The sequence below is a fragment of the Xyrauchen texanus genome, chromosome 33, assembly GCF_025860055.1.
Source record: "Xyrauchen texanus isolate HMW12.3.18 chromosome 33, RBS_HiC_50CHRs, whole genome shotgun sequence".
NCBI lineage: Eukaryota > Metazoa > Chordata > Actinopteri > Cypriniformes > Catostomidae > Xyrauchen > Xyrauchen texanus.
Genome location: NC_068308.1, coordinates 30,695,815 through 30,718,189, shown reverse-complemented (window position 1 = coordinate 30,718,189; position 22,375 = coordinate 30,695,815). Strand labels below are relative to the sequence as shown.

General features: G+C 40.1%; 1 protein-coding gene across 1 annotated transcript in view; it reads left to right on the top strand.

Moving 5' to 3' along the window:
• The window catches only part of bahcc1b (BAH domain and coiled-coil containing 1b), a 120,709-nt gene that overhangs the window by 83,466 nt on the left and 14,868 nt on the right, over positions 1–22,375 (top strand). Inside the window, exons 12-19 of the mRNA XM_052102799.1 lie at positions 1,281–1,438; positions 2,299–2,435; positions 3,598–3,699; positions 8,250–8,255; positions 12,268–12,391; positions 19,496–19,706; positions 20,823–21,008; positions 21,800–21,964. Coding sequence (XP_051958759.1) covers positions 1,281–1,438; positions 2,299–2,435; positions 3,598–3,699; positions 8,250–8,255; positions 12,268–12,391; positions 19,496–19,706; positions 20,823–21,008; positions 21,800–21,964 — 1,089 coding nt within the window. The remainder of the gene's footprint in view (positions 1–1,280; positions 1,439–2,298; positions 2,436–3,597; positions 3,700–8,249; positions 8,256–12,267; positions 12,392–19,495; positions 19,707–20,822; positions 21,009–21,799; positions 21,965–22,375) is intronic.

The following is a 22,375-nucleotide window of genomic DNA, read 5'->3' as shown; positions in this document are numbered from 1 at the left end:
ACACATGCAGCAATTGAGCAATGCAATTTTCTCATGGGATAATGCTTAAAAAGCCTATACAACTTATCTTACACATTTCTCCCTCCTCCTCTCATGTCCTCTCTTTTTTAATCTCCTCCTGCTCTCTGCCCTCCGCACACAGGTCCGCTTATGCGCTGTGCATTTCCCCTTGGAGGAGAAAATTGGATTCTTTCCATGTTGGTAATGAGGGGATGTTTGCGAATAAATAGATAGCTCAATAAACACTTTACCTCTTATTGCCTCTCTCCCCCACCCCTCCTTCTGATTCAGTCTCTCTCCTTGCTGAAACCATACTGTGCATCTGCCTTACTGTGACGCAACAGAATCACAAGCTGCATTCGCTCGCTAACACAGCCAGACTCTCATACATACACTTACATACAGTCTACTCAGTATCCCCAGGCCAGCTTTGGCTGTCATGAATATTCAAGCCTCAATGGCTGAGTGGAGACTGAGCATGTGGACTGCCCTAATGACAGTGATAAATGTTGAGAATTCCCCCTTCTTCGTCTCTCTCTCTCTTGGTCTTGTTCTCTCTGTAACATGGCTCCTGGCATCTAAGCCTCATGTACAGAGATAAGCTCTCTGGTTAATAGCTATCATCATTGCTCATTCAGCCTCTGAAAGCACAAAGTGCAGTCAGGAAACAGCGGCGTGCTTGGAGGTGGCTCTGTACCGTTTGAGGCTTTCCTCTCTCTTCATTTTTCCACCTTTACAGGTTTCTCTGCTTGCATCCACATGGACAGACTGGATGTCTGTGTTGCTTGGTCACTTTTGAATGTGTATGGAAAGACAGAGGCACCGTTTATACCTGGTATTAACATCCGTCTAGGGTGATCTGATAATACTTGTACACTGTACTATATAGGTGTAAACTGGGTGCTAAATGTGGGAATGTTTTTACTGTATCTCATCACTCAAAACACATAAGGTGGTGGCCACAAATCCATGTGACCACATTGTATTTGTAGTGTAGATGCCAGTAGTGTAAATATGCCCTGATGCATCTCAGACAACAGCGAATGTCTGCGTGCTCGCCAATAAATCAATCAATGTGCATTGGACAAAAAAATCAATCGTGAGTTTTAAAAGATCATGTAAAGCCTGTACACCTGAAGTTCATCTAATACCGGTGCACAATCACATTCAAAACGTCATGTTTGTGCTGAGATTAAAATACAAATATAATATTTTGTAACTACACTTTTCCCTTTTATAATTATTTGATGGTCTGGTTTAATTAGATATTTCTCCTACAGAAGATGACATGTTGACCTTTGACCTCCAAAGTTTGGCAACCCTCGCTGCCGCTCGCGCCTTGGAGCTGGCCCCGCCCATCACAGCAGACTCAGTCCCCCCCCTACGCAGAATCCTCAATCTGCGCAGGAAGTGCAAGTGGACACCGCGCTCTGAAACGGTGAATGTTGATCGCGTTCATTTATTTACATTGGCAGCATTTACAAAACACGAACAGAACTGACTATTCTTACATAAATTGTCGCATTCAATTCATTGCAACGATGTATGCAAAATCAGTGGTTTTATAAACAATTTACAAAAAAAATAAATTCTGCTCATTTCACAAATGAGGTCAGTTGTTTTGACTGTAGTCAAAATTTGTTTCCATGTACAGTACTGAGCAAAAACTTTAGGCACATTAGATGTTTCACAAAAAACATTTGTATTGTGGTTGTTTTGATGGTTATTTCATCCATCTTCTGCTTTAATGAGTCAACAGGAAATATCAATTTTAGATTCCCATACATTCCATTTGCAAATAGAATAACAGATGTTTTGGACCTCACATAACCCAGATCTCAACATCATTGAGTTAATCTGAAGCAAGTGAGACAGTCTAAATATGTAGAACTGTGACAAGTTCTCCAAGATGCTTGGAGAATAACCTTGAAAAACTGTGCACAAACATATATCTAGGAGAATTTTTCTATTTTATAGGCATAGAGTGGTCACACCAAATAGTAATTTTGTTTTTTTATGTTTCTGCACTTTGTATGAAGTTAATTTATAAATAAATATTGTGGATGTCATAAGTTTTTAAAACAACTTACCTAACCCTAACAACTATACACAATTTTTCACAACTGCCTAAAACATCTGCACAGAACTGTATATAAATGTTGTCTTAATATCTTAGAATTTTGTTCATTTAACACAAATTAAACTCTCAAGGAAACAATGTTGGCAGGCATATAGATGTATTGTCAGCAGTTACGGTGCATACTATAAATTAATTTAAGTTTGTGGTTGCGTGTGTAGGTGTGTCCTGTTAAGGCTACCATGGAAACGCTGGATCGGGAGGAGATAGCTATGCGTGTGCGTCTGGCAGAACTGCAGCGGCGCTACAAGGAAAAGCAGAGGGAGCTGGCAAAGCTACAGAGAAAACATGACCACCAGTGAGTGAACCACAGACCACTTTAACAAACACACACAAAAAAACCCACACCCTTCGACATTCACATACACTCCGCACACCTTTCGAAACCCATTTACACACAAGCACAGAAATTGAAATCCCCTCGATCGTCAGCACACACATGCTCTCTCTCTCCAGCACTCAACCTGTCCCTTTGTGATGCACCGTAGAGACCACCCAGCGTGTGCTGAGCTCACTTTGCATAAGCTGAGCTGTGCTTAAAGGAATAGTTCACCCAAAAAGGAAAATTTGCTGATAATTTACTCACCCTCAGGCCATCCAAGATGTATCTGAGTTTCTTTCTTCATCAAAACAGAATTTAAGATTTGTAGGAAAGTATTCCTGGCTTCTATCTCCAACCGATGCAAGTAAACAGCCACCAATTTTTGACGGTCCAAAATGCATATTTAGGCAGAAATAAAATAATCCACACGACTCCAGTCGATAAATAAACAACTTCTGAACCGAAACAATTGATCATTTTCAGAAACAAATCAAAACAATATACTTTTTAACTAAACATTTTAACTTCCGTCCAGCTCTGGGAGGGGTGAGGTCGTGACCTCTCACGTGACGTAAGCTCATTGGCCAGGTCATGCATGGAGGAGGAGGCAGGAAGTGCATCATTGTTTACAAGAGAAACAACCACAGACCAAGCGGCGTCCAAAAACTAAAACAGTCCAAAACAATTGTAAACGCCACAGGGCGTGACCTCACCCCTCCCAGAGCTGGACGGAAGTGAAAATTTGTAGTTAAAAAGTATTTAAGTATTATTTCGTTTCTGAAAATGATCCATCGTTTCGGTTCAGAAGTTGTTTATTAATCGACTGGAGTCGTGTGGATTATTTAGATTTTGTCTAAATATGCATTTTGGACCGTCAAAAATAGGTGGCCATTTACTTGCATTGGTTGGAGATAGAAGCCTGGAATACTTTCCTAAAAATCTTAAACTCAGATACATCTTAGATGGCCTGGGGGTGAATAAATTATCTGCACATTTTCATTTTTGTGTGAACTATTCCTTTAAGTCTTTTCACCAGTCCACTCTCGCAATCAGGATGGCTTAGTGTTTAATTTCATTCAACATCATTAGTGTGAAGCAGAGTGTTTGATGGGCTCTGTGTGTGTTTGTGTGTTTACAGGAAAGAGGAGACCTCGTGCAGTCCTGCTCGTCGAGGACCGGGAAGGCCAAGGAAGCGCAAGTCCACATCGGCACCCCTGATTTCCACAGATACCCCAAAAAAGTCAAGTGAGTGTCTCTTTTTGTATATTTGTTTTCATACTTGTGAGAGTTTAATGTCTGGAATGTCTTCACGAAGAGAGTAAACCATCTAAAAAAAATGTTTAGGGGTTCAATAGAAGTTAAAGCAATAGTTCACCCAAAAATTAAAATTTTTGAACTATTCCTTTAGGCTCAATCGACCCCATTAGTGGCATAATGTTGATTACCACAAAAGATATTTAAAATTCGTCCCTCGTTCATTAAAAAGTAAAAATCGTAGAGGGCCTGGGTAGCTCGGCAAGTATTGATGCTGACTACCACCACTGGAGTCGCGAGTTCGAATCCAGGGTGTGCTGAGTGACACCAGCCAGGTCTCCTAAGCAACAAAAGTGGCCGGTTGCTAGGCAGGGTAGAATCATATGGGGTAACCTCCTTGTGGTCAAAATCAGTGGTTCTCGCTCATAAGTTGTACATGGATCGTAGACAGTAGCATGAGCCTCCACATGCAGAGTCTCTGCGGTGTCATGCACAGCGAGCCATGTGATGAGATGCACAGATTGATGTCTCAGACGCGGAGGAAGGCTGTACTTGCTTGTTTTGATTATTGTGATTATTGTGAAATCTACACCCCTGTGTGTGTTAACATGATTTTAGTGTGATAAATTTGTTTACTAGCCTTATCTTTGTAAAGTTATATATAGTGTTACATCTTTGTATTCATGATGACTTAACAGTAATGCTGCTTTCCACACTTAAATCATGTTTACACTAGTGCTGTCTGTTGATTAAAATTTGAATCGCATAATGTTTCGTAGTTAATCACATTAAATCGCAGATTTTCAAAGTACTGAAATTTGACTCTAAATATGCCTAATTTCCTGTCAAAATGCATTTATTCCTATAACACAAGAATATGTACAATATAATGCTTTGTTATCTAAAGGTAGAAATGCACTAAAATAGCACCAATTTAAGTAACATTAAACGTTTACCAAAGTCTAAGTGTTAGTTTGACTAACTGAAAGAACTAGTCTCTACACAGGTTGCATATTCATGACAATGGCATTAAATCTCTTAAACTCTCATCCTCCAAAATATGAATCTGCTGGCAGACTGTGTCTATCCTCTTTGCTACAGCATTCGTGAAGCTGTGTTCATGATTCATATCAGGGCATCAGCACCACTTTGAACTCCACATGAAAAGCGCTTACAGACAAAAACATCTCATTTTGCTTTACTTATTTAAATAGCTATACTTTTGAAAAAGTGTGTATTTTAAGGTTTATGGACTGGCCCCAGTCACTTCCATTGTAAGTGCCTTACTGTAACCATGACTTTTGCTTTTTTTTTTTAAACGGCAGATTCAATTGCCACAAATGCTGTCAGTTTAGCTTAACTTGTATTGAACCTGGAGCATTCCTTTAAAACTGACTCTGTTATAGTTTCATTGCTTGTTCAGGGCCTTGTCTTGCAGATTAATAATGAAAATGCTCATCCACTGATTCGAGAGAGAGAGAGAGAGAGAGAGAGAGACAGAGAGAGAGAGAGAGAGAGAGAGAGAGAGAGATGTGATTAAATTAGAGTCATACTGAGACCAGTGTGAGGAAATAATTTCTTACCTGTAGCCAAACGCTTCACATCCATTAATAATAAAGTATAGTTAGGAGGTGTGTCGGTATTCTTAAAGATTATGTTTGAGAAAGTGCATGCATGTGCATGTTCAATCTGACACTACCACTTATTATGAGAGTAAGTGTGTGTGTGTGTGTGTGTGTGTGTGTGTGTGCGTAAATAAGTCTAGAAGGCTCCCATCAGTTCAAACAAGGCAGACTAAGTGCTTAATCAGTGCAAAGAGCCGTCATTAATCATATTTACAACTTTCATTGATTATCTACAAGTGTTGCGACTCCCTTCTAACCCATGATGCGTTTGCGATATTAATTTGATAAAATGTGAAGACCAATTGCCTGCACAAAGTCAGAGCTTCAAGTTATCACCCTGATGGATGAGTGTAGTCCCTTGAGATACACCTCTATTTACGCTCAGACATTTTGATAAACTCGGTCAAATGAAGTTTACCCTACCTGATTAACAAAACTCCCATTTTATTACTAGCCTTTGTTTGATTAGCTGCATGCTAATGAAAAGCAGAAGCCCGAGCTTAATTACACATGCTATAGCCAGCGCACATTTATCCCTGTCGTTCATAAAGCTCCCCTGCCAAATAAACAAATGGCAACTTCCATCACTAGAATTTATCAGAGTCGTAAAAGCCTGTTTTTAGAGTGCCTTTAGTGAGGGTTTAACTTTCTCGCCATGAGTTGTGTCCGTTTGATGGCAGACAACGTGAATTGTTGAGCATTTGAAGGGTAACAACTACCTGAGTGTTTGTCAGCATTATTTGATTTGAGGTTATACGTTGTTTTGGGGTCAAGAGAAGGGTCGTTTTTTTTTTTATGTGCTGGTCACGATATTGATAAATTCTCCTTTTGCATTGGTGTACTACAAAGTGTAACATCCTTTGGCATCAGCCCAAATCTGTGAGAGGTCAGTGGTTATTCGACAAGGTTAAGAGTGTTGATGGGTCATTGTGGCATTGCCAAGAGGATCAAATACCATCTTAGCGCAAAGAGCAGGATTGTCATGTGATATGCATTATTTGAGCATGGCCTAACCAATTAAGGTGCACGTTTTTTTTTTATGTTAATTGCTTTATCCCGACTGAAATCATACTAGTCAGTTTTGGTAAAGTTGGACAAACAGACCATTGTAGCTCGACATCGTCCAACATGTACGCACATTAATCAGTCTGGCATTGAAGACAGAGGTGACGCATGGTGTGTATTTAATACTTCCTCAGCTAATTTCCTTTCTTCAAATATTCGATTTAGCAGAGTCATGTTTACTTGGACAGAGAGATAAAGACTGTAGCTCAATAATGCATAAACCTGCTTTACCTCAATTCTAACTGCGCATGAAAATGTACTTCTGAAATTAGTTTATACCAGTCATGGTACATTGTCATGCCTCATAATGCAAACTTTATATCTTGTATTTGTAACTGCAGAACTCGCCATTTTATTTGTCATATTTGGGATCTTTTTGTTAATTTTGTAATTTTTTTCTAAAAATCATGAAACTTTCCACCATAGTATAATTTCCATTGCATCTCAAAATATGTATTATGTTTAATAGAATTCTGTGGTGGAAATGACATTTTTAAAGTTTTTGAAATAAAACTCTTTTATTCATAATTTGGCAAAATTACAGGTTGATTGGAAATTGATGATATTGGTCATATTTACCTTGAATTTTCTTTATTTTCTTCAAACATCACTCAAGCATGCTCTTCATGACAAGTACACTAACTTCTGTAAAAACTTTATTTTGTTGTGGTGGAAATGTGGAACAGTCGTAATTTAAAAAGAAATTATAGAAATTATTTTCACACAATACATTGTGAAATGGTTTGTTTATTTCACTCTTTGCTTATCTTAGTTTTAAACAAGTAATTATTTGTTTTATAATAGATTTTCATAATTTAATATTGAAAGTCTTGGTGTGGGACAAGGGAACAAAACAGTCAAATGTATTCATATAAGGCATTTCAAAAGAGCTAAAAATAAATTATGAATGACTAGCAAAAAGATTCCAAGTCAGTATGAACATGATCATATAACAAAAAGAAAAAAGTAATAATAAAAAATGTTTTTGTTTTTATAAAAAATCAGCCAGTGGGACATGAAATAGCTTGAAGAGTTTATATATTGGCAACACATTGTAATAAGGTTCCATTTGTTAACAGACGTTAATAACATTAATTAACATGAACTCACAATGAACTATACCTTTACAGCATTTATTAATCTGGGTTAATATTAATTTCAACAAAGTAATACAATTTTAAAATCAAAACTAATATATGTTAACAATAGTTACTGCACAATGAACTAACAATGAACAATTGTATTTTTACATTTACATGAGCAAAAAATGAATAAACTCATTGTAGTTCATTTTTAGTTCATTGTTAGTTCATTGTTAGTTCATGATACCTAATGCATTAACTAATGTTAACGAGCGGAATCTTAGTGTAAAGTTTTACCTGATATAATATATATGCCTACTGGAATGAGTGAGGCTTTTATTGCTAAATAATAGCAACATTCAGCATCTTTTTTCAGTGAGAAAATACTAGAATTTGATTATTCAACTGTGAAGGGGAGCACGGCATGAACATGCACACCCACATGACCATTTTCTATTGCTCTCTTCCTTCTGCTCTCTCTCTCTCTCTCTCTCTCTCTCTGCTTGATGATTGTGTCTTGCTAATCAATGCCCTTTTCTAAATAGCATTACTGTGTAATCCTGACCTCACAGAAGGGAAGGGGTTCGTAATTAGGGGACTGTGAATTCTCCTACCAGCATACTCACTCAGACCCACACACACACATACACACCCAAACACAGACACTCGCTCCCTCTCAACAGCAGGAATGTGACATGGAGTTGACACAAGGACTAGAGGGGGCTTTCGGGGTCGGAAGGTCATCTTTGGGTGGTGACAGGCAGAGTAGAGTGGAGTTGGGGGGGCTGTCAAACCCGCTCTCTCAAAGCTCTTTAATAGACACCCATGCCACAGTCCTCATGAAGCTAGAGCAAACGCACACCAAACCCTGCCTTGGACCTGGTGTCGGGTTACTAATCAGGTTTCAATGGTTACCTGGTCTCTCGGGCCTTGGGGGTTTAAGAGACTCTATGTGGCATTTAAAAACAGAACTGAATTGTGGATGCACACGGCCAGAGAGAAAATGCTTAGTTGTTACAGACACTGCTTTATTCTCTGTTTTGAGAATGCTAAAAATATATATAAAACTGAGCCTATATTAACAGGATAGTTCACCCAAAAATGAAAATTGTGTCATCATTTACTCACCCTCATATTGTTTCAAACCTGCATGGCATTTTTTCATCCATGAAACACAAAATGAGATGTTATTCAGTGGCTTAGTTTCAATCACCACTCACTTTCATTGCATGGAAAAAAGATGCAATGAAAGTGAATAATAATACACTGCATTTTTGTGTTCCACAGGATAAAGAGAGTCATACTGGTTTGAAAAATGTTTTCTTTTTGGGTAAACTATCCCTTTAAGGCCCTTAATGACTTCGTAGGGCAGTAGTTGAGGACTAAGAACAGAAAGAGAGGATCTGTCGATGGATGTACTTGTGCTACAAGGAGGAGAAATGAAAGTGCACTCAACACTCTCTTTACTCTCGGTAATGCTCTGCTTTTAAAGATTTCCCTGCACTTCCCCTGAGGTCTGTTACGAGTAGTTTCTTCTTCCAAATAACCAATAATTTATCTCCAGGTGTGTTTTGAGGGGGATGTTTGGAATGGGGTTGTGGATAATATGGTAATATGATGTTTTTGGATGAACTCATTAGGTGCAGAGGTGGAGAATAGTGTGTAGACAGGTGTGTCCATGCCACATGTGGTGGTGGGTCGATAGAGGTTAGTGTCCATCGATTCAGCCCCGCAGGTCTGGTCAGCCGAGCAACTCCCTCTGGAATGCTCCTCTCTCTCTCTCTCTCTCTCTCTCTCTCTCTCTCTCTCTCTCTCTCTCTCTCTCTCCTTTCTCTTTCTTACTTCACTACGTCACTTGTTCTTTTGTGTTGTCTTTGATTTTGGGGATGTCTGTCTGTTGCCAAACTATTTGTAAAAAAAAAAAAGCATGTGATTACTGAAATTTTTTTTTGTGAAACATGGTCCATTCTATGGTCCATGGTCCACCTATCATCCTCCCTTCCACCCATCTATCCTGGGTCATGTATCCCTGCCTCTCTCTCTCACTCTGTGGGCACCTCCCTCCCTCTCTAGCTGACGCAGCGGCTCTTTGTATTGAGCAGGAGGGACAGGGTCTGTGTGTTTGGGACACTGATTCTTTTTGACAGCACCGGCCAGAGTAAAGGGCAGACAGCCAGTGTTCAGACAGCTGAAAGGAAGAGAAGAGAGCTCAACACAGCCAGTGCTGCCTGCTTTGCAGGGCCTGTGCAATGCGTGTGTGTCTATGTTAGACATACATGTGATATGAATTTGGTACCATTCCTTCCCATCAGGGCTTCTATATGGCTGTTTTTTTATATTGCTTTTGAAAACATTCTTTTATACAGAAACTCGCCCACTTTCTTGGTGTAGCTCAAATAGTGGGTTGTTCAGATAGGATCAGGAGCAGCTAAATACAAATAATGAAATGCAACTAAATATATAATTGTGCATAGTTTGGATAGCAAAATAAATCAGGCTGATCAACTTTTAAAAGGGAGGGGAAAGTGCTTTCCATATCTATTGTTGTTGATGTCAAAGGTTGTACGTACAATCTCTATGGAATTATAGGGGAAATTCATGTCACTTTGTAAAAGCTTGCCAAATTAGGTGGATGCTAATATGAATAGGTAAATGTTCTCTGATACCTAAAACCGATATCATCTGAATTATGAATGTCATTCCGTAAGCATTCAGTACACAAATTAAAATCATGTTATGTCAGTGCGATTATTAAACCGCAAAGGCTGTGATTTAATTAGATAAATATATACAGTAGTTTGCATGTGCTGCGTGCTTCATATGTGAGTACTTGTGAATGTGTAGATCCGGTGTTGTGCTGACATAAAGACACAAAGTGCTCATACGTTTTAGAGAACCTTGACTAATACTTTGTAGCGCGAGGCACATACAGACAACATATTTATTAAATTAAATAGCAGCCTTTTGCAGTTTAATAAGCACTCTGAGTCACATAGACTGGTTTTGCCAGGTTGAGAAGCTATTGTCATAACACAAACACTTTAAATTATAAGCTCCACCAAAATAAAAGGTACATTTAAATGAAAAAAAAGTATGACAGAAATAGATCAATACTGTATAGTCTTGTAATATTCACTGTAACGCTATTGCTACTAATAAGAATAAATCAATAGTTAATTGTATTTTATTCAAGCAATATGTCACACCTGTGATGCTCTGTTATGCTGCATTTTATTTGATAAAATATTGTTTTGATTGTGCTGTGAGGCTCTTTATAAAAGCACTTACTTTGATAAAAAATAATAGAATATTATGTTGAAAAGTATTTGTTATATTTTAATTTGATTAAAGTTTTAATGAATTAATTTATTTTAACACCATTTTGAAGATACAATTTAAATAAACTGTTGATATGGAATTCAGAGGAAAAACAAACTGGTATCGTACTTGGTATCAGCGAATACCAAAAAGGAAGCATCGGTACTAATTCACGTTCGCAACAAAATGGTATCTGGACATCCCTACTCTTGTATGATAAACAATTATAGCACTGTGTTAGGCTGCCACTCCATGTTTAATGTAAAATATGGGTACTGAATCCAGTTGAATACCACTGGCATAGAGAGTAAGAGTAACTACCGCTGTCAATATGACAATGGAATGGGAGGCTGGATTTCACCAACCACACGACAACACAGCTTCTGACACTCACCTGCCAATCATCCTAGTGACTGACAGGCCAGCTGATGTCTGTGCCGCCACCCCCCGCCCCGAGCACTGACTAAGGCAGCCTGTGGCGTCTTTGAAGTAGCTGTCTGCTACAAAAGAGTAAAAATACTGATATTTATATGCTGCAAAATGAGAGACTAGACCAATAGACGTGGGTAGAGTATTTGAGCCTAATTTTAATGTAATAGGTCTGCTATTGGACTGGTGGGTCTGTTCTGTGGTGGGTTGCAAACCGCAGATGATAAAACAATGCTAAATGCAAATAATACAAATGCAACTAAACTTATAGTTGTGCAATGATAGGATAGCAAAATAAATAGATTTTTTTAAAAGAGAGGAGAAAATGCTTTCTTTTGTTTATGACATAAAAGGCGGTGTGTAAAACCAAACTCTATTCCTATTCAGCATTTATCATTTTGCTTATGGTTAGGCATATGCAGTTCATGGTAATTTTAATACATTTCTTTCATTTTAAGGACCTTTTTGTTTACTTTTGTATGATAAAAAATGTTGGTACTGTGTTTAGGATTCTGAATTAAAACCACTATGTTAGATGGTTGGCTACACATACACACACATTCACACATACATCCTCACTCACTCTCAGTTGCCCTCCTGATGGCCAGTGAATTCTGCTGCTTTGTGCAGGAACAGATGCATTGATATGGTAATAAGACAGACAAGGTTTTTTTTTATTAATGTAATGCTGGAATTCACAGCCCTGAAACCATTGGCACAGAATGGAAAATGAGTAAGCAGAGACGGAGAGACTGGGACGAGGGCGACAGAGGAAAAAAGAACAAACAAAATTATGAGTGGGAGGTTGTTTTACCAGCACTTCTCTCAGATATTTCTCGGTTTGGCGTCAGATCCTAATTTTTCAAGCATGCAGCGGGGAACCAAGCCCCTGCCTCTCCATTCATCAAAGCCTGAAAAGAAGGTTATTAGAGAGCCACGGAGAGGGAAGGCAAGCCCTTCACTCGCCTCTGATCTCTTCTTTTCATCCTTCGTTCTTCACTCTCCTCATGAATACCTCTCTGTTTTGATGGACAGGTCGGTTGAAACAGGAGCAGGGCCAGGCCTGTTGACAGCGGAGGAGTTGGCTGGGGGCGGAGACAGGAAGAGGAAGATGAAGAGGTTGACCAATAGCCCATACCACTGTCTCAACAGCACACAGGTTTGTAGTCAATCACTTTTTACTGCTAAAAAGGGTAGTTTTATGATGGACAATCTCCTGCATGAACATGCCTGGGGATTTTTCTGTAGCTCAATTGGTAGATAATTGCACTAACAATGCCAAAGGTTGTGGGTTCAATTCCCAGGGAACGCATGCACTGGTTTGAAGTCATTTTGGATAAAAGTGTCTGCAAATGCATACATGTAATGTAAATTCATTAGGGAGCATGTGCTTAAATTTTTTTTTTATTTGCATTTCCTGCAGGAAATGCCAGTACATGAAAGAGAGCAAAAAAACAAAAAAAATATCTATATCTATCTATATATATATATCTATATCTATCTATATATATATATCTATCTATCTATATATATATATATATATATATACACACACACAATTCCAAAACATTATGACCACCTACCTAATATGCTGTTGGCCCTCTGCGTGCCACCACAATAGAGCTGACCCGCTGAGGCATGGACTCCACAAGACCCCTGAAGGTGTCCTGTGGTATTTGGCACCAATACATTAGCAGCAGATCCTTCAAGTCCTGTAAATTGCGAGGTGGAGCTGCTATGGATTAGACTTGTTGGTCCAGCACGTCCCACAGATGCTCAATCGGATGGAGATCGGAGGAATTTTGAGGCCAGGGCAACACCTTGAACTCTTCATCATGTACATCAATCATTCCTGAACAATGTGTGCAGTGTGGCAGGGTGCATTATCCTGCTGAAAGAGGCCACTGCCATCAGCAAATACCATTGCCATGAAGGCCTGTACCTGGTCTGCAACAATGTTTAGATAGGTGACATGTGTCAAATTGACGTCCATATGAATGGCCGAACTGAGGGTTTTCCGTCAGAACATTACCCAGAGCATCACACTCCCTTAACCGGCTTGTTGTCTTCCCACAGTGCATCCTGGTGCCATTACTTCCTCAGGTAAACGGTGTGCCCATTGTAGATGCATTTGACAGTGGATAGGGGTCATCATGGGCACTCTGACCAGTGTTGTGACACATTCCTACCGCAACCATCATTAAAATTTTCTGTGACTTGTGCCACAGTAGACCTTCTGTTGGTTCGGACCACATGAGATGTCCTTTGTTGCCCCCGCGTATCAATGAGCATTGGGTTCCCAACACCCTGTTGCCGGTTTGTCGATACTCACCAATGCTGACCGGAAGCCCCCAACATTCATTGCCGTTTGAGAGATGCTTTGACCCAGCCATCTGTCCATAACAGTTTGGCCCTTGTCAAAGTCGCTCAGGTCTTTACTCCTGCCCATTTCTCCTGAATTCAACACGTTGACTACGAGAATCGATTGTTCGCTTACCATCTAACCGACACAGACATTGACATGTGGCCTTGTTTGGATATGATCAACGTTATTCGCTTGACCTGTGAGTGGTCATAATGTTTTGGCTCATATATATATATATATATATATATACAGTGAGGAAAATAAGTATTTGAACACCCTGCTATTTTGCAAGTTCTCCCACTTAGAAATCATGGAGGGGTCTGAAATTGTCATCGTAGGTGCATGTCCACTGTGAGAGACATAATCTAAAAAACAAAATCCAGAAATCACAATGTATGATTTTTTTACTATTTATTTGTATGATACAGCTGCAAATAAGTATTTGAACACCTGAGAAAATCAATGTTAATATTTGGTACAGTAGCCTTTGTTTGCAATTACAGAGGTCAAATGTTTCCTGTAGTTTTTCACCAGGTTTGCACACACTGCAGGAGGGATTTTGGCCCACTCCTCCACACAGATCTTCTCTAGGTCAGTCAGGTTTCTGGGCTGTCACTGAGAAACACGGAGTTTGAGCTCCCTCCAAAGATTCTCTATTGGGTTTAGGTCTGGAGACTGGCTAGGCCACGCCAGAACCTTGATATGCTTCTTACAGAGCCACTCCTTGGTTATCCTGGCTGTGTGCCCATCTTCAATGCTCTAACTGAGGGAAGGAGGTTGTTCCCCAAAATCTCGCAATACATGGCCCCGGTCATCCTCTCCTTAATACAGTGCAGTCGCCCTGTCCCATGTGCAGAAAAACACCCCCAAAGCATGATGCTATCACCCCCATGCTTCACAGTAGGGATGGTGTTCTTGGGATGGTACTCATCATTCTTCTTCCTCCAAACACGGTTAGTGGAATTATGACCAAAAAGTTATATGTTGGTCTCATCTGACCACATGACTTTCTCCCATGACTCCTCTGGATCATCCAAATGGTCATTGGCAAACTTAAGACGGGTCTTGACATGTGCTGGTTTAAGCAGGGGAACCTTCCGTGCCATGCATGATTTCAAACCATGACGTCTTAGTGTATTACCAACAGTAACCTTGGAAACGGTGGTCCCAGCTCTTTTCAGGTCATTGACCAGCTCCTCCCGTGTAGTTCTGGGCTGATTTCTCACCTTTCTTAGGATCATTGAGACCCCACGAGGTGAGATCTTGCATGGAGCCCCAGTCCGAGGGAGATTGACAGTCATGTTTAGCTTCTTCCATTTTCTAATGATTGCTCCAACAGTGGACCTTTTTTCACCAAGCTGCTTGGCAGTTACCCCATAGCCCTTTCCAGCCTTGTGGAGGTGTACAATTTTGTCTCTAGTGTCTTTGGACAGCTCTTTGGTCGTGGCCATGTTAGTAGTTGGATTCTTACTGATTGTATGGGGTGGACAGGTGTCTTTATGCAGCTAACGACCTCAAACAGGTGCATCTAATTTAGGATAATAAATGGAGTGGAGGTGGACATTTTAAAGGCAGACTAACAGGTCTTTGAGGGTCAGAATTCTAGCTGATAGACAGGTGTTCAAATACTTATTTGCAGCTGTATCATACAAATAAATAGTTAAAAAATCATACATTGTGATTTCTGGATTTTTTTTTTAGATTATGTCTCTCACAGTGGACATGTACCTACGATGACAATTTCAGACCCCTCCATGATTTCCAAGTGGGAGAACTTGCAAAATAGCAGGGTGTTCAAATACTTATTTTCCTCACTGTATATATATATATATATATATATATATATATATATATATATATATACACTCACCTAAAGGATTATTAGGAACACCTGTTCAATTTCTCATTAATGCAATTATCTAATCAACCAATCACATGGCAGTTGCTTCAATGCATTTAGGGGTGTGGTCCAGTGGGGATTTCTTTAAGACTGCAAGGGAAGCTCAGCTTCCCCTTATAATGTCCAAAAAATAATGGTCAAATATGTACTATTGTGTAAACAATTTATTGACTAAAAATGCGTTAGAACACGTTCATCTCGAAGACGAGTTCGTTCAGAATCAGCTACATTACATATAGCAGGTCGGCTGACTCGATTTACTTCTCATACATTCCCGTAGCGTCAGTGCATTTCCCTGTTGAAGCCGAGCGTCCATTGACTTCAAAGGGGCTGCTCTGAACAGTTTTATTCAGTGCTCCGAAAATAGACGGTCATTGGATAAATGCTGCGATTATGTCCCGCCCACGGATGCTCAGCGTCTCTAGGGGTGAATGAGGAGTGGGCTGGCCCGGACTCCGGGCTTCCGCGTGATGATTGGAGGATCTGTCGAAAGACTGCATCTCCTTTTGATTGACAGCGAATCTGTACTATAAGAAGTCACTGAAGCTATTTCGCGCTCAGTCCCATCGCGGATTTCTCAAGTGTAGTCGAAAGACAAACTGCTGCAACCTATTTCTTTATATTTGTTTGGCGAAATTGCTAGTCAATTTGCATAATACATCTCACACAATTATACACCACATTCCTTGTTTCAGTTTTACCAAGTTGAATATATTTTGTTTTAGAGCGTTCGTTCGTTCGTTCGTTCGTTCGTTTGTTCGTTCATTCATTCATTCATACAGTAGGCTAGGCTAGCTAGGCTAGCGTCGTACGTCGACCTGATTTTGGCGAAGCCATTTGAAAGTCTTCCTTATGAGGAAAAAATTTGAATTAAACAGCAGGGCAGATCAACACCTAAGATTGATTTAGTGCAAAAAATAGGGTAAATAAGTTTATAATGTAGGCAGAAAATGAGCTTCCCCTCTTTGAAAGACCAGCAGCCACCACTGGTGTGGTCCTGGTCAAGACAATCTCCTGAACTCCAAACTGAATGTCAGAATGGGAAAGAAAGGTGATTTAAGCAATTTTGAGTGTGGCATGGTTGTTGGTGCCAGACGGGCCGGTCTGAGTATTTCACAATCAGCTCAGTTACTGGGATTTTCACGCACAACCATTTCTAGGGTTTACAAAGAATGGTGTGAAAAGGGAAAAACATCCAGTATGCGGCAGTCCTGTGGGCGAAAATGCCTTGTTGATGCTAGAGGTCAGAGGTACGACTGATTCAAGCTGATAGAAGAGCAACTTTGCCTGAAATAAGCACTCGTTAAAACCGAGGTATGCAGCAAAGCATTTGTGAAGCCACAACACGCACAACCTTGAGGCGGATGGGCTACAACAGCAGAAGACCCCACCGGGTACCACTCATCTTCACTACAAATAGGAAAAAGAGGCTACAATTTGCAAGAGCTTACCAAAGTTGGACAGTTGAAGACTGGAAAAATGTTGCCTGGTCTGATGAGTCTCGATTTCTGTTGAGACATTCAGATGGTAGAGTCAGAATTTGGCGTAAACAGAATGAGAACATGGATCCATCATGCCTTGTTACCACTGTGCAGGCTGGTGGTGGTGGTGTAATGGTGTGGGGGATGTTTTCTTGGCACACTTTAGGCCCCTTAGTGCCAATTGGACATCGTTTAAATGCCACGGCCTACCTGAGCATTGTTTCTGACCATGTCCATCCCTTTATGGCCACCATGTACCCATCCTCTGATGGCTACTTCCATATATATATGCACATACTGTGCATATATATATATATATGCACAGTATGCTGAAGGTTTAGGTAAGTTTGTTGGTTATGCATAAATTAAATGCTGCATTAGAGCTGCATTAAAATTTGTGGGGTTTTTTTGTTGTTTTTTTTTACACAGTCATTACACTCAGTGCATGTCCTCCATTGGCACTTTTCCACTGCACGTTATGGTTCCAGTTAGATTCGACTCTACTCGCTTGCTTATCCACTGCTGTTTAGTGCTGCCTCAACGTGGGTGGGATTATAGGCTGATCGTCATAGTTGCGCCACCTCTAATGCCTTGACATCATCTCAAACGCAACACAAAACAATAAACAATAACACGACTGCTAGCTACTAGCTCATTTTGCTGCATAAAGCAGTTGTTGCATGTTGCAAGAGTAACAGTTAAATTGACCTGGTTGTTTTAGAAGCAAGCTTTCCAGTGGCTGGTCAACTAAAAAAAGTGAAGCTTTCAAGCAGAGTAGAGTTAACGTACCATCCTCCATCATGAGGCCACTGTCCCTCCCATTGCTAGCCGGTCTAGATAGTGTCCATTGGGTCGAACCACTTCAACATTTCCTTGATAGTTCTTTAGTCACTTTAAATACACTGTTGGTCGGTCCGGTGGTAGCCGTGCGCGGCCAATAGCTGATACACTTCCTGAGAGACTTTTTTGTTTTGTTCGTCACTAACGAGAGGAACGTCTGCACCTCGTTTATTGATCACGGCATGGTTTTGCGCACAGCCATTTCTTTGTACAATTCGAAAGTCGCGTGAACAAATGATACTGCTAACGCTGTAGCTAATTTTAAAACTAGCTGGTTGATGTTCTGTGTCAAATCCAGTGACGCTGGTTTTAGTATCGGCTCGGCTCACTTGGAACCTCGACTGAGGTGGTACTAAAAAAAGTACCAGGTACTATCCACAGTGGAAAACCCCCAAAATGCGAGTAGAGTCACGTCGAGTTGTATCGTGCAGTGGAAAAGCCCCATAAGTGTAAAGGGAGCTCTAGATGGTTAAATACATGTAAGAAAGAAGAGACCAATTCAGATTGCAAATAAATTCAATAAAGAAGGCCAATCGCAATGGAGCTGTTTAGCTTGTAGTCAAAAAATCTGGAATAGAATTCACCATGGGTTCCCTTGGGATTTTCCTATGGGTTTTTATAATGGGGTTTTTGATCTTATGAGAAAAATAAGGTCTGTGGTAAATATTACTTGACTATTTGTGGACGTTTTGGTCTGCAACATAAATTACACACCATCATACCTCAAAGGTGAATTTTGAAGCCGCCATGTGTTTAAAAAAAAAAAGGATGTAATTCAATAAGGCTTCAAAATTCACATTTGTGGTATGACGGTGTGTAATTTGTTACAACCCATGGTGAATAAACTTCAGGGTTTGCCTACAAATTGATGTCACAGCTGATCAGCTCTATTCAGTAAGCAAATAGTAGAATGATGTAAATTTTAGATTTTGAATGGTGAATATTTTACCATTCTAACAAATCAATGGCTAATTTGTAATCTTAATCCTACATTTCTGAAAAAGTGTAAGGTTTATTTAAAAATCGGGAGCCTGGATAGCTCAGTGAGTGAGCATTGACGCTGACTACCACCCCTGGAGTCATGAGTTCAAATCCAGGGCCTGCTGAGTGAATCCAGTCAGGTCTTCCAAGCAAACAAATTGTCCCGGTTGCTAGGGAGGGTAGCGTCACATGGGGTAACTTCCTCGTGGTCTCTATAATGTGTGGTTCTCGCTTTCAGTGGGGCACGTGGTGAGTTGTGCATGGATGCCGCGGAGAATAGTGCTCCACACACACTACGTCTCCGAGGTAACGTGCACAACAAGCCACGTGGAATCAACTGAGATTCGTCCTCTGCCACCCGGATTGAGGCGAGTCACTATTTCACCACCAGGATTTAGAGCGCATTGGGAATTGGGCATTCCAAATTAGGGAGAAAAGGGGAGGGGAAAAAATAAAAATAAAATCGATAGTATACCTAACTACTTATCTACTTAAATTATCTTCAAAACAAAGTTTTAATGTAATCTATACAATAAGCATTTCAAGCTGAATTAATTGCAGAAAATTCTAGAAAAGAGGGAAAAAATGTGTATGTTAGAATTTAAAATATGACCACAGGGCATCCTTGCAAGCACTGTAATAAAGCAACCCAAATGTTGTCTCTGGTTACATTTTATTTCTCTTTTTCTCTATTAGATGAAGGTTCACTGTAGGCCGAGAGGCAGACCAAGACTGTTGAGCACTAAGTTTAAGCAGAAAGCCTGTTCACAACTGAAGCAAAAAGCCAATCGTGGATCCAGACTGGTGAACTTGTGTCACAGAGAAAGCAATTCATCAAAAACCATCACACAACATCTATCCAGAGAACATACTCATAGTAACAAAACTAGAGAGCACAGTGACACAGGTAAACATAATAAACAAGATCTATTTTGCAAGAATAATACACATTGTAATAAATAATCTGGATAACAGTTATCATATTTCAGTTATCAGACTTTCAATAGCTCTAGCATTATGATTTCTAAATTAATCATTAATCAATTCTAAATTACATATATACATTATAAGAGTCAACATGATATCAAAATTGACCATATTTACTTTTTTAAAACACATTCCTGGCCTTATTGGGCTTGATTCATCTGTGCATGTTATTCCAAAGAAATGAATATGTCTTTCTTCGTAATCTTTAATGTAAAAATGTAATAGCTTTCTCTGCCTCTGTATCAAATTTCCTTTTTGGCTGACGTCACAAGTCCTCTCATGATGTGACATCCACTTTTCACTATCAATCAGTTCCCAATGGATAAAAAAATTGTGCCCTAAATATTTACTTACTTTATTTGGAAATACACTCACTGAGCACTTTATTAGGAACTCTTGTACACCTACTTATGCATGTGATTTTCTAATCAGCCAATCGTGTGGCAGCAGTACAATGCATAAAATCATGCAAATACAGGTCAGGAGCTTCAGTTAATCAGAATGGGGAAAAAATTTGGTCTCAGTGATTTTGACCATGGCATGATTGTTGGTGCCAGATGGGCTGGTTAGAGTATATCTGCAATTGCTGATCTCTAGGGACTGTCACGCACAACAGTCTCTAAAGTTTACTCAGAATGGTGCCAAAAACCAAAAACATCCAGTGAGTGGCAGTTCTGCGGACGGAAACGCCTTGTAGATGAAAGAGGTCAACACAGAATGGCCAGACTTGTTTGACCTGACAGAAAGGCTACGGTAACTCGGTACAATTGTAGTGAGCTGATAGCATTCTAGAAGGCACAACATGTCTAACCTTGAATGCGGATTGGCTACAACAGCAGAAGACAACAACGTGCACATATTAGTACTATTGTGTTCCTAATAAAGTTCAAAGTGAGTGCATGTCAGTTTTGAACTACATTTCATGTTGACTTTAAAGCATCTAAGCTTTCAAAACAAATTTGTTAATCCTATATTAAATCCTAAAGCTTTTTGACAATTTGCTCTGTACAAAGGCTTTGAAAAATATTTTTCCTAGCAGGCAGTGTGGCAGCAGTCCACCAGGGATCAGATGGGAAGCGGACTCTAATGAGAGGTGCAAGATCAAAGGCCATCCTGAATTCCTCCGCTCTGACAACTCAAACTCAGCAGCTGCTACGCAATAAGCCCGATTGCAAGCTCGAAGCTCCTGAGAAGGGTATCTCGCCCTCGGACAGCGACACAGGTGAGTTATGGGCTGTCCAGAGAGCGACAGAAATGTATCCCACCATGGTGATCAGCGTACCCTCTCATTTACCTGCTCGGCTGACATGCCATTAGAAAAATTGACGACACCTCCCCAGGCATGCATTGGCCAAAACCTGAGCTGTAACTTTAGCTTGTGACAAGATGTGTTTAGAATGCTACACCCCCAATTGCACTCCACTACATGTTCTATTCCAGCATTCTCTACAAAACACAGTTCTGTAACTGAATAAAATGGAGATGAATTCATGCCGGTAATGAACACTAATGTGAGTTAAGCCTGCGGTCAAGCTAGGCGGAGTTGTTGGCGCTCTGTTAATTGCCCTGAAAATGATCCTTTTCACATTTCTCGAGCATGCGAGAGTGTTGACGAGTGCCTTGTAAGTGACAAGTGTGTCAGCACCGTGTTGACACCAAACACTGCTACCACCGTGCCATCTCTGCTCTATGTGAGACGCATAGCCATCAGACGACATCTGCCAATACAGATCTGTGACACTGGGGCGTGAGTGTATGTGTTTGTGTGAGTGTGTGGCTTCAAGCAGGACACTTAGTTGCAAAAGCCTGGTGGTCAAACTAGACTTCACCTCAGTCACTATGAACGTTGACAGTCATAGCCACAATTGGCACCCATTGCATGCAATTTTATCGAACAAATCATACAGTGAGAGAAATCGTCTGGCTGCATTCACCATGAGTGATTCAGATGTCCTCTGTGAACTGTAGTCCAGTCAAATGTCAGTGTGTTCAATCGATCCATCATTTTCACAGAAGATGAAGATGACGGCATCTATGACATCGAGGAAGGGGCAGAGGGCATCAAGAATCTATCATCTAAAGAGCAACTGTCTGGAGCCAGCCGGCCTTCACAGTGCTCCATCGTAAAGCTTGAAACCAATCAAAAATCCAAGAACAAGATGGAAAGACAAGGATTCGGTAAATGTTACATCCCTGTTCTCCAACACTTATCTTTCACTGTCATCCTGTTCAGAAGTTATGTTGGGATTTTAGAGGTTGGGAATCAGAAAATATACTAAACTTAATGAAACCTAGATGATTCTTGCAATTTGACAGAAGTGTTCATAGGTTCAAAACCCACTCACATATACTTTACAACATTTAATAAACCTTGCAAAATTGCATATAAGTGGATGTGTATCAGAAAGGGGGCATATTTGATTGCATTTTTGTGATTTCACTGAAAAGGCGAACGTGCCTGGGTCCAACGGAATCATAATTCTGAATGTTATGAATAAAAAAAAATGTTTGAGAGAGAACACTTGCTAATAGGAGATGGAATATGGACTGAAGCATGCAGGAAATTAAATGTATTGACAAACAAACAGT